The sequence below is a fragment of the Amblyomma maculatum genome, chromosome 4 (genome assembly GCF_055883805.1).
Source record: "Amblyomma maculatum isolate TAMU_Amacu chromosome 4, ASM5588380v1, whole genome shotgun sequence".
NCBI lineage: Eukaryota > Metazoa > Arthropoda > Arachnida > Ixodida > Ixodidae > Amblyomma > Amblyomma maculatum.
Window position 1 is genome coordinate 54,113,937 of NC_139347.1, and position 12,115 is coordinate 54,126,051.

At 49.8% G+C, this 12,115-nt stretch overlaps 1 protein-coding gene across 2 annotated transcripts in view; it reads left to right on the forward strand.

The window, feature by feature from the left end:
* Positions 1 to 6,737, forward strand: part of LOC146191060 (hsc70-interacting protein-like) — a 43,009-nt gene extending 36,272 nt beyond the window's left edge. For both annotated transcript variants that reach the window (XM_084601504.1, XM_084601505.1), the window contains exons 10-12: positions 4,083 to 4,223; positions 5,028 to 5,126; positions 6,406 to 6,737. In XM_084601504.1, the coding sequence (XP_084457630.1) occupies positions 4,083 to 4,223; positions 5,028 to 5,126; positions 6,406 to 6,546 (381 nt within the window). In that variant the 3' untranslated portion in view covers positions 6,547 to 6,737. The remainder of the gene's footprint in view (positions 1 to 4,082; positions 4,224 to 5,027; positions 5,127 to 6,405) is intronic.
* The last annotated feature ends 5,378 nt before the right edge of the window (positions 6,738 to 12,115 follow it).

A 12,115-nucleotide genomic window follows, 5' to 3' on the forward strand; every position in this document is an offset into this window, starting at 1 on the left:
CTTCTTCCGAGGCATTGAGCGCCGCTGCTCACTGCATCGCCGACATTTTGTCTGTCGCACGACGGAAGAAAAATTATGGCCTTTTCCTATTTCTCTCTACGTCGGTTGTTTTGTGACATGGTATGAGTGGCCTCCGTGATTGTGGGACTCTTGCGGTGTTCTGTAGAGGCAAAACAGAGCAAATACTTTTAGAGGAGAAAAAAAAGCTCCTTTTATGGCTCAAAAGTGACCACAAAAGCTGATTAAGATGGAATTCTACGTTTACACGTATTTGTTCTTGTAGATTAGTCGGGCTGTACCACGATATTTATTTCGATGAAGAAGCAAGGGTGTGAAAGTGACCTGGTGACTAGCTTTTTTACGCAAGTTCTAGAAGCTGCCAGCGTATACTTCATACAGTGCTTCGACTTCTCTTTTTATTTATTTTTAAGGGTATAAGGGGATCTGCATAACGCTTGCTTACTGCAGTCTTGGAGTTCCATGGGCCTGTATACTGTGTACCAGTGCTTTGCCGTATTGCGCGGGCGCTGTGTGGGCTGGCTCTGTTGTTTTCCCGAGTGTCGACTTTGGCTTGTAAGTTTCGACCCGAGGTGTTTGCGGAAGCAGAGGCGCGTGCGTGTTCGCTCTGCCAGCTGTCGACAGAGTTTCGGATTTTGAGCCGCAAAAACAAACTCGCGAGCGCTCCGACTTGAGGGGATACAGGTTCGCGGGCCCGTTGGGAGAGAGAGCGAGCGGAACGTGCGACGAAAAAAAAAAAAAGAAAAACGCTCAGCTTTTGTCAGAAGTGTGCAGGTTACCGGGTTTGGTTTCGGGTCGTGCAGTGCGGCTCATTTGGATGCAGTTTTCTCTCGGGTGAGGGGACCTGTATAGCGCTTGCTTACTGCAGAGCCTTGGGATTTCCTGGTACATACTCCAAAAGCGCCCTGCGCTGTGCTTGGGAAGACGCAAAGAAGAATGTTATTTTATTTTTTAGTTGTTTCGCCGTTTCCATTGCTACATTTGTGCCCGTTTTCGCTTTTGTTGTTGACAGACGCTTTCGTTGTATTGGCACGCATGAATGCTATGACTGTAGAGCGTGACGCCTCCTCAGTTTTGTTCACTTGTGAGGCGCACCTTTCTAGGTGTGTCAGCAGTTCGATTCCTCGGATGCTGTTTTTCTAATAACTAATACGAGATACAGTGTCGGGCCTAAGGGACGTAGTGGCTTTCGGGAGAAAAGAAAGGGGTAATAATTTTGCCCTAGTTCGCTAATGTCTCGCAGTGCGCGCAGTTAATAGTACTTGAAAAATGGCTGCGGTGAACGTTACGTTGTGCTTAGAAAGATTCTGTTTGATGCACTGCACGTCGTCGCCACGACACGGCAGAGATTTCGAATCGGCAGACAGCGTGGAACAGGACAGAGGTAGCTGACGCTGGAGCGCTGTCAGTCAACTTGCGCCACAAACGACGCGGTGTGTACACAAGGCCCGCTGCCAGTCGGTGCATTCAATGGCGGTCGGCTGCCGAGGCGTTGAACGGCACAAAGTTCCGTGCAATGTCGGCGGACGTTGAATAACTCTAGGTGGGTCGGAGTTAATTCGGAGTCCTCCACTACGCCGTCCTTCATACGGCTTCCGCAGCACAGTGTTGGCGGACATCAGAGAAAAAGTCGGTGATGTTAACTTATTTCTGATAATTGATTTTTAACTATTACATTTAGGCGCCTACAATCGTAGATTTTTAACCGGCCGCTAGTAATAGCAACACTTCTGCGCCGTAAATTGGAGGTTCCACTGCTACGTGACCCTCTCTGTCCGCGGGCTGGAACGGTGAGCAGCGGCGAGAGCACCGCGGCGTAGGCGGGACAGGCGCCATTAGAGAGATTTAGCCTACCGTGATCCGCGATCCGCCACCGTGACTCTCTACCGCGCGTGGGGCGCTCAAGTTGATTGGTCCCGACGCGGCAGGTCTGTGTGCCGACATCCAGTATGTGGCGCCATCTATCGGCGTCAAGGGGGTTTGGGCATGCACTGCGCGGTGGCGGATCACGGTAAGCTAAAACTCTCTATTAGAGAGTTTTAGCTTACCGTGATCAGCGATCCGCTTCTGGGATCCGCCACCGCGCGTTCCACTGCGCATGCCCAGACCCCCCTTGACGCCGACAGATGGCGCCACATACTGGATGTCGGCACACAGACCTGCGCGTCGGGACCAATCAGCTTGACCGCCCCGCCCACGCACGGTAGAGAGCCACGGTGGCGGATCGCGGATCACGGTAAGCTAAATCTCTCTATTGATTGATGGCTCTGGGGCCGTTGCCTAGAGCGCGGGTTATTTGAAAGTGCGTGCTGTTTGACGCAAGAGAGCCAAAATTTGTTGAACCGCAGCGCCGAGGGATAATACCAGATACCACACTCTACCGTACCGCAGTGTATCTATAGACCTTTAGGGCGTTGTGGGTTATTCTCGTAGTATAGGGGAGAGTCAAAACAGCTGGTCGCTTCGGGCACTAGTTTGACTGCTCCTGGCGGCAGATGTGAATTTTGGTAGCCAGTTACGCGTCGCAGTTCTCTCTGTCTTCAAGTTGCCGTCCATTGCTGTATGCGGAGGGCAGCTTTCGCGGGTTCTTGTCAACTGTCGCCGCTGGGTGCCAGATGTACCATGACTCGATGTGGCGGAGGAGAAGAGGCCACCGCATTCGCCAAAGTTTGTAGTGTACACGTTCAACTTCGTCCTCCTGCATCTCACACATCACGCATCGGGACAGCGGCTATAGCTGCTTGAGCATGGTATACTGTCAGCTTTTCGCGAGAAATGGTGACAGATTTCTTTTCCTCTTGAGCTCTGTTTCATTTTCTGCACATTGTTATGGTATTTCGTGAATTTCTTTTTCGCATGCGCCCGGAAGGCCTGTGTGTGTTGTGTGTAAAAAACTCCTTTGGGGTCATTTCCCGTGAGCAGTATGAGCAAAAACTTTTAGAGCACTGCAGAAGTCTACATTGGAGAAATGCGAAAGCATGTGCGTTGGCTGCTCTCTAGTAGCTCCTAGAGTCTCATGACTTAGCACATTTGAGTCATGACTAGACACTAGTCGTGTTATGTGTCAGTCAGATCGGAGATTCAGTGTGCATGACTGAATTATGGGGGTTACTCTTAGGATAATATGCCAGAGGGGGCTGACGCTACAGTCGCCCTCTAGCCCCGGCGTGCCTGCCCTGGCAGACAGCTGTGACCCCCAACCCGCGGTGCCAGAAGTCGACGGCGGGTTTGGGCCAGAGGGGGCAAGCACCGAGTTACGTACTCGAACAGGCTCTATTATGCTCGAGTACACGGCAAGGACTCAACACTCAAATGCAACCGTCGTAGCGAGCGAACGTCCCGCTCGCATACGGGGGTGATATGAAAACCCACCAAAAGGGGGAGCACACGCAAGGAGGTGAGAGGAGTGTTCTGCTCACCTGGCGTGGCTTCGCGCTTATGACCGGGCGGTGGTCTCACCAGCGGAAATCATGAACCGCGCACGTGCGCGATCAACCGCACCACCCCGAAAGAGTTGCGTTGCGTCCGGCGCGCTCATCGTCTCGGACCTGGAAGAGAAGGTCTCCAGGTTACGGCGGGAAGAAAAGGGGAAAATCGTGTTAGTGTCACTGCGGGAGACAAGGAGGCAGTGACACTAAGGAGGCCAGAGTACGCGCTGCCGTTATAGTGGGGGCAGGGGATTCGTGTGAATCCCCGCAGGGTCCATTATCGTGCACATTGGATCTGCAATCTGACTGACTCATGAGAAGTTACTATGATTAAACTATAATGACTCACAGGACATGACATTTGTATACCACTTGTCATTCATCATACATACACATTCATGACTAACCGTCTTATCTTCATGTGATGTCATATCATGTGTTACATTTCGCTTCCTTGTTCGTCCTCGCGTAAAGTGGCGCATCTCCCTTGTATAGTGCACGCGTGCGGGTTTTCTCGGTTCGTCAAGCGGTGCTGCTGCAATGAGGGGATATTACTATTATTGTTATTATTATTATTTTGCGTAGTGCAGCGAAACCGCCTGTTGACGCCTGTTGCGTCTTTTTGTGTGCGCGCAGGCCAAGAAGTTGCAGGAGCACCGGCGCAAGTGGGAGCGCAAGCGTGAGGAGCGCGAGCTCAAGGAGCGTGCCGAGAGGGTGCGCAAGGCGCGCGAGGAACAGGAGCGCAAGTACAAAGCACAGCAGCAGCAACAGGAACAGGTACGTGCGACCTCCACTGCTCACAGCTGCCCACTCTGGCTGCGTGCAATCCAGGCGCTTTCTTTTCACCTACATCGTTCCTTTTTTTTTTCTCTCTCTCTCTCTCTCTCTCTCTCTCTTTCTCTCTCTCCTCTCTCTCTCTCTCTCTCTCTCTCTCTCTCTCTCTCTCTCTCTCTTTTTCTCTTTACTCAAAGAGGTCGACCAAGTTTCGTCAGGCCAAGTGTCATGGCGGAATGAGAAGTAAAATTGCATGCTCTAGCAGCGTCAGTAATCTCTTGTTAAAAGCAAAAAATAAAACAGCAACCAAAACCTCTTCGCGATCAGTGAATCCGTATGGCTTCTTTGGCTGTGCGTTGAACGTTCCTGACTTCATTTTTGACGTAGGCGGCTGCCGTTTGTTTGAGTGCATTGACGTAGCGAGCAAAACGGCCAATATGGCTGGCACATCGAACCGTCTCGTGAAGAAGGCGCGCTATTGAGTTTGTGGCTTTAGCGTGCCACAAGCAGCATCGTCCCGGGCGATGTGGCGATTGTGTCGCTGAGCAGAAGCATGGAGGCACCTTTCGGGTGCCGAAGCGTCATGCCTGATTCCGAACGTTTATTTGGTCATGCATAGGGACAGCAGTATATTCGCGCTCTTACCGTTTTAGTACCGGCACGTTCCTTGCGCCTTCGCGCGGTCCTGGAATTTCGCGCAACGCATTCGACGCGTGGCGCCCAAGTGCCGGCTCCCGTAGGCTCCCGTGCTGGGCTTGGTGGCAACGGAGCTTTAATTACTGGGCCCGCGCGTCTTGTGTGTTGCAGGATGAAGACGACATGGGCGGCTTTCCGGGCTTCCCGGGAGGCATGCCCGGCGGGCTCGGAGACTGCCTTCAGGATCCCGAAATTCTGGCCGCTTTTCAGGTGAGCCGTCTGGACACGTATGTGCAGACATGTATGTGACATTGCGACGCGCGCGCGATTCTAATAAGGCATCTGTGCCTATCGAGTGCCGGTGACATCAGGTAATCGGAAAGACAACAGTCTTGCAGTCTGTGTGGCCCAGGGGCGTACGTGCGTCTGCCCTCGGGCAATCTCATGGGCAGATCACGGGAGGGAGGGGAGGGAGGGGGGGGGGGGGCAGAGATGGCACGACATCCCCTCTGCCCGCCCCTCCGTCTTGCCTTCCCCAAAAGTAGTTCATAAATCCGTCCCTAGTCAATCGTTTAGGTTTGCTGTGATAAAATCCGCGCAACATTACATATTCGCAGAGGTGTGCATACTACACATGAATTTTTGTTCTGTTTCTATTGGTTCACACCATGATTGGAGTGTTTTTTTTTTTTTTTTTTTTTTTAACGAGTCTAACTGCGGTAGTCACATTGCTCAAGCTTACTCAAACTTCCCCACGCTTCACCTCCTCTATGGCGCGTAAGAGTCAGTGGGCTAAAGCTAAATTCTGACCCTTTATTTCGCGTTCGTAAAATAAATTCTTCCAGGACACCGTGCACCAGTTAGGTACTCCAGTTATTGAAGTACTTGCAAGGTGTCCTCAAGAATTGCTGTTCACTTTGGGCAGGGATGGCTGGCGGAACTTTGGCCGAGCCATGGTGGAAGGAAAAAGAAAAGTATTTTTTTGGTGTGTAGGGTTTAAAGTCATAAAGCGACTATAAGAGACGCCGTAGTGAAGGACTCCGGCAATTTTGGCCACCTTTAACGTGCACTGACACTGAACAGAACACGGGCGCCTTGCTTTCCGTCTCCTTCGAAAAGCGGCCGCCGCCGCTGGTGGGATCGAACCCTCGTCCTTGGTGTCAGTGTTCAAGCGCCCTAACCACCGACTGGCACCGAACCACCGCCGCATCCTGACACGAATGCGTGGCTGTAATACGTAATTCTTATAGAATCACATATTACAGCCACGCATTCGTTTGTTGTCATCTTGTCCGAACGCTGTAATCAGATCCGTGTATGCCGCCTCACCGAAATGCGCGCTCACTTTGGAGAAGGTATAGTTATGGGATGAGGAGGGCCTGCCAAGAAAGATGGTGTCGTGTTGTTTGTATGCTTGCCTAAAAGAGACGCCAGGGCCTTCTGTATCCTTTTCCTTCCACCATGGTTCGAAGTGTGATGTTCATCGCTGACCCGTTACCGACTTTTTTTTTTTTTTTTTTTCGTTTTCGCCGCCACGTTCACTCGGCAGGATCCGGAAGTGGCTGCTGCATTCCAGGACATCAGTCGCAACCCGATGAACATCGGCAAGTACCAGTCCAACCCGAAGATTAAGAATATCATGGCAAAGATGGCCATGAAGATGGGAGGTGGCCAGGTACCGCCCATGTGAAACATGCAGTGCGCGACTGTCGCCCCCTCTCTTGGTTTTCTTTCTTCCTCTTCTTTCACCTACTGCCACCGAACTTATACCTCTCGTTGTAGGTGATAACATGCGAAGCATGCGCGCCATCTTCCTTCTTCTCTCAGTTTACTACTTTGTGCGTGCGTGTGTGTTGAAATAAAGCAGTTTGAGTCTGGTAACAGTGTGTGAGTGATGGGCTTCTTTTTCTTCGTGTTACGACGGCAAGGTCAACTTACTTTAGAGCACCTCTGTTCCGAAAAGGTGAAAGTTATCCTTCGTGCAAAGCTGAAAAAAAAAAAAAAAAACTTTAATTATGGCTGGGAACTGCACTGAACGCTTTCCTGCATGCACGTGGCGAGCAGCAGCTTGGCCCTGCTGCGCTTCACCTCCCTGTTCACCTCCCTGAGGTTCCTGCTATGGGTTTGGCATAAAAGCACAGCTGCGGTGGCCTTGTGTTTTGAAGTTCTACCTCACATGAAGAAGGTGCTGGGTTCGATATCCAGTGTCGCAAGGTTTTCAGATTTTCGAAAAGTGCAAGTTTTCCACCGGTCTGATGCTCTTCTGTGAAGGGGTGACGTTTTTCCCCGGTCTGATGCTCTGCTTTGAAAGGGTGAGATGCGTGAGAAAAGCGCCTTTGGAGACTCCGCTTCGATGGATCGTTGATGCTCCGAAGCATTGAAACCTCCTTGTGCGGCGAAGCCCACATGTGGGCCTTTATTTAAGAAATGCCTGTTCTAGAGGAGCCGAGCACCGGGCCATAGGAAAGCGCGTACCCATTTGAAAACACCGTTGGGTAAGCGACCGGTAGCGGGAGTCGAACTTGCATTTTTTCGATACCCAGCGGATCTAGAGGCTTAATCACTTTACCGCGTCTTCCAACACTGCAGAAGCGAGCAAGAAAGATTCTGACGTCACGAGCCTCTAGCACGTCGCCCAATTCCTGCCCCCAAGAGAGGGCTGATCACCATGTTCACAGTGCTCACTTTGCAGGGAGTTGACTTCCAGGATTTTACAACGGTTTCATATTTTGTTGCGAAGTTATTTTAAAACGGGGCTGCTGTGTTACTGATAGCCTGAACTAGAAGCGGGAGCCTCGCTACAGGTAGACGCTGGATATGCTGCGACCAGAGTTGAACGTAGCGCTTTACAGGTAAGCGGTTACTTGTAATCTATTGCATTTTCTTGCTATTTTGTTGACTACTTGTATTAGGGTCGCGTTAAAGGACTCGTTCTCAAGAAACTGGTGTTGCCGGTGATGGCTTTGTCAGCGTGTGAGATAAAAATCACGAATGTGCCTCTCTCAGGTGATGATTGGCGAGTGGCCTGGTCGCGTACTGGTTAGTCGGTGGTTTGTGTGACGTCTTGAGAACACCTTTCATAGTCTAGTAGGCAGGCGCTGTAATTAGCGTTGACCTAAATTTGAGGTGGGAATCAAACTTGTTCCCGAGTCAGACAGTGCTCGTGTTGACGGCGTCGTTAAATCGGCTTTGTTTCAATGTCGGCTGGTCATTCACATACTGGATTACGACTGCGCACTAATAAGTTTGTGCGAGATAATAGATGCACAAATTATTGTATTGTTGACTAAGCGAGTTACGAAGTGCGTAAGCGTGAATGGGGATCCTCAAAGGAAGCCGCCACTTCACACTCGAAGAAAGCTCATTAGTGGCCCCCAGTTTTTCTATTTTTTTTTTTCTGACCTTAAGTCCCGAGTAGTTCTATCACGTTTCCTGTAATATATTACTGGTATCATGTTAATTGTATTCAGCAGTGTAACTGAGGGGCTCACGCTGACGGAAAATATCCCGAGTTTTCTTCGTTACTGAGCGACGATGGACTGGCTGCGGAGAAGTATCGCGCGCGATCATATGTGGGCCACGATCTAGTCACCATCTTATCTTACGTCAGTTCAAGCCCCGAGAAATATCCCTCCAACTGCACAGGGAAACAGCTCGGATCCTTTCGATGTGGACGCCTGGTTCCTTTCAGCAGCTTGCTATCTCGAACCCTCGACGGCTTGTCGCCCGGCTCCTTCAGCTCCTCGTTGACGAGCCTCCCACGTCATCTCGAACTCGACCAGTGATCTTGAAGCTTCTCGACGCAGCTTCACGTTTTCTCATTTAGGACGAACTACTCTGTAGCTTGTCCACCGACTTGTTGCTCTCACCTTCCGTCCAATGCCTCGAGTAGAAAGACGTTGCGATCTTGTCACGACTGCGCCGTTGTGTTTCCCCTTTAGATGGCAATGTGAGGAAACACTTGTTGATGATAGAACCAGGATTCTTGACGTATTGATGATTCCGACTCTCAAACATTCGCATTACTCGAGGGCAGGAAAGGAAGGTTAACTATTTATTGAAAACGTAAATAAAACACGTAGAAACAAGTAAGGAGAAAACCATTTACGACATCGCTGAACCGTTGATTAGACGAAATCAGCGCTGGTTTAACCCAGAATTACTTTTAAGCCCTCTATCTGTATCCGCCCTTGGTGGGGACAGCAACCAATAAGGAATCAGACGACACTTTTCATCAATCGATGGTTAGGGAAAGGAAAAAGTTTCCGTCAGCTAATCAAAGACTTGGGTAAGGATGTCAACTAATCAAATGCTTGCGAAAGGAGAGGTCCCAAGCAAACATACAAACAGCACTGAAGTCACTGTATTTCGAACATCTGCCTTCCCCAACGTTTTCCCTTCCGCACACGTACATACGGAACAAACTCGTGCTGCGGGAACAATCTGTTAAGGTTCTTTATATAAAAATGGAAATTGTCGTCGAGGAGTTCATGCTGAAGCGTGCATGCCAACGCATTCCGAGACAGCCTGGCGCTGTCCCCCTGGAGGCAGAACGCCTTCGCACCGCGGCAGATTTGAAGCGGGCGATGAGCGCGCTCTTACCTCCGAGTCAAAATCATCTAATCTGGCAATGCGCCGATTCTCCGGGAGCTGAAGAAACTGATCCCCTTGATCAAATCCTACATCCCAAGTCCTACATCCGCAGCCCAAATGCGGATGAACAAAAGATCGTCCTACGCCTTGCGGAGGAGGCTTACTCCAAGACCTTCTCTGCGGCCACGGCGCAGGAGAGCCGGCAAGGAGACCCTCCCCTTGGCTGAGCCCCTGCCCCAAGGTTCATGTCGGTGTAAATAAAGTCTTCTCTCTCTCTCTCTCTCTCTCTGATTTGACCTCTCAGGCCACCGTCAAGTACTGCCCTCGGATTGGAATGGACTGGTGACCGAGACCGTCAAGAGCGTCCGTCGAGTGCAGTGCCGCTCGTAAGGAGGGGACGCGAGCGGCACTCGACGGCAGTGCTGCGCGAGAACAGTTACGTATGGCTAGTAGCCATCGGCCCCGTGCCGATCTTGTACAGTAAATATTGCCGTGTTAACAGTGTATAAAGTCGCCTTTTGTTCATCCTTTCGACGCCGACTCGGATTCATCGCTACCGCCAAGAGAGCAGACAACTCTCGATCACGAAACGGGTGACGAGAGCTGCGTGCCCAAATCCTTGGCACAACAGTGCACAGCTTTAACGCAATTCTTGAATATTTGCGACATGGGCGCCTAATGCGTTCGCATTCCTACACAGCTTTTTTTTTTTTTTCTTTTTTGTCTGCCGGCCCCGACTTTCTCAATCTCTCATCACTCTTTTATCGTTTGGATTGGTTTTGTTTATGGGGTTTAACGTCCCAAAGCGACTCAGTCTATGAGATACGCCGTAGTGGAGGACTCCGGGAATTTCTACCAACTGAGGTTCTTGATGATGATGATGATAACAACTTTATTTTCCACCAGATTAGGAGGCCCCCAATTCCCGCCCCCGGCACGCAGGCCTAAGGGACGGGAGCAGAGACCTCCGCGATCAGAAGCAGGCAAAGAGGTCTTGGCTCTTCGCGGCTTCTTCCGCCAGGCGGATGGCTTGTAGCTGTGTTCTTTAACGTGCACTGACATCACACAGCACAAGGGCGCCTTGCTTTTCGCCTCCATCGAAAGCGGCCGCCGCAGCCGGGATTCTGTCCTGCATCCTCGGGCACAATAGTTAAGCGCCCTAACCACTGCACCACCACGGCGGTTTGATATATCATTTTGCGGACCATGGAACACAAGTGTTTAGAACGAACAAGCGCCATTCTGAGAGTATAAAACGCAAGCAGTAAAAAATAAAAGGTTGATGCATTAATTGCAACTTGGTGTACGCAATGTAGAATTCGGCGAGTATTACGGCTCCTATGTGGCCGCAATTACAACCATCAGCCAAGATTATCGGCGTTTTCGTTAAAAAAAAAATAAAAAAAAAACAAAACAACAAACTTGTTTAGACAGACAGACCTAAACCCAGAAAAGGTCACCACTCTGATAATTCCTCGAACACATTGCCATTCATGTGACTGAGTTGCCAATTTGCAGTTTCTGCAACCAAAGCTGCTTTCTCTTCGGGCTGCTAGTAATGGTAAAAAAATTGAATACCTCCCAGATTTTCTAGCTCGTTGACGTACAAAAAGTGTCTTTGACGTACAAAAAGTCACGCGGAAGTACGCGGAGGTGCTACCGAGCTCCCTCTTTTGCCACGACGATATCGGGATCACATCCAAAAGGCATGCTATGCAGCACCAGCAGCAAACAGTGCGCATCTGCCAAATGAGTTCTCTGTCGACGGGATCACAGCGGGGCTTCGGCACGGCGTCGATGGTGTGAAAATTTCAGTATTTTTACAGGAAAGTGCCTGAGTGCACCGAAGAAGCGCTTACAAAAAAAAAAAAAAAAAAAAAAAAAATTGTTTAACGATATTTTAAGTTTTAATTCTCGGCGCCGCCTCAGCTTGGCGTCGATTTCATGAAAGTTAGTAATGCGGTCAAAAATAAAATAAAAACAAAACAGTAATACGTATTAGAATTAGGCTTTCGATAGCTCCAATGGCACTCAAATGGAGGGCAATTGCACGGTTCTTGTCTGACAGTCCAAAGGGTTCTGGTTTGAACATAGATTTCGACCACAGTTAATTTTGAAGGGATAGTGCGAAATGAACTCTAATTATACAGATTGCGTAAATTGGGTGTCCGAATGCATTGTTTCAAACGGACTGAAATGGAATAAAATCGGTTACAGTTGTATAGCTCTATGTTCCGCCAGCTGGACACATAGTCCCATCTATTGGTCAAATTTCATTTGGAGAGCAGGTTGGATCACTCGTTGCCAACCAGCGACAACTGTTGCCTTAATCGAAGACTTTACTACCACGCTCTAGTAAATATCTCGCCACCATGCTTAGCCTGCATGCAGCTGCGCCACCCCGTAAGCTCCTTAGTTACCACATAAAGAAAAGCTGGTGTCCATCTCGCAGGCGCATGTATATGTGTACGTGGGTTTGTGAGCAATGCTTTCAGGAGATACGAGGGATGGAATGATAAATCGGTTTGTCGAAGTACTGGCAAGTACGGAGTGTAAAAGTGGGAGTTGGCACTACATTGTAGGATAAATGGTAGCGGTTTGAGTGAATTGGTTTTTGAAAATTGACCCTTGTGAACATTCCAAAGGTATAGAAATTCCTGAGGTCA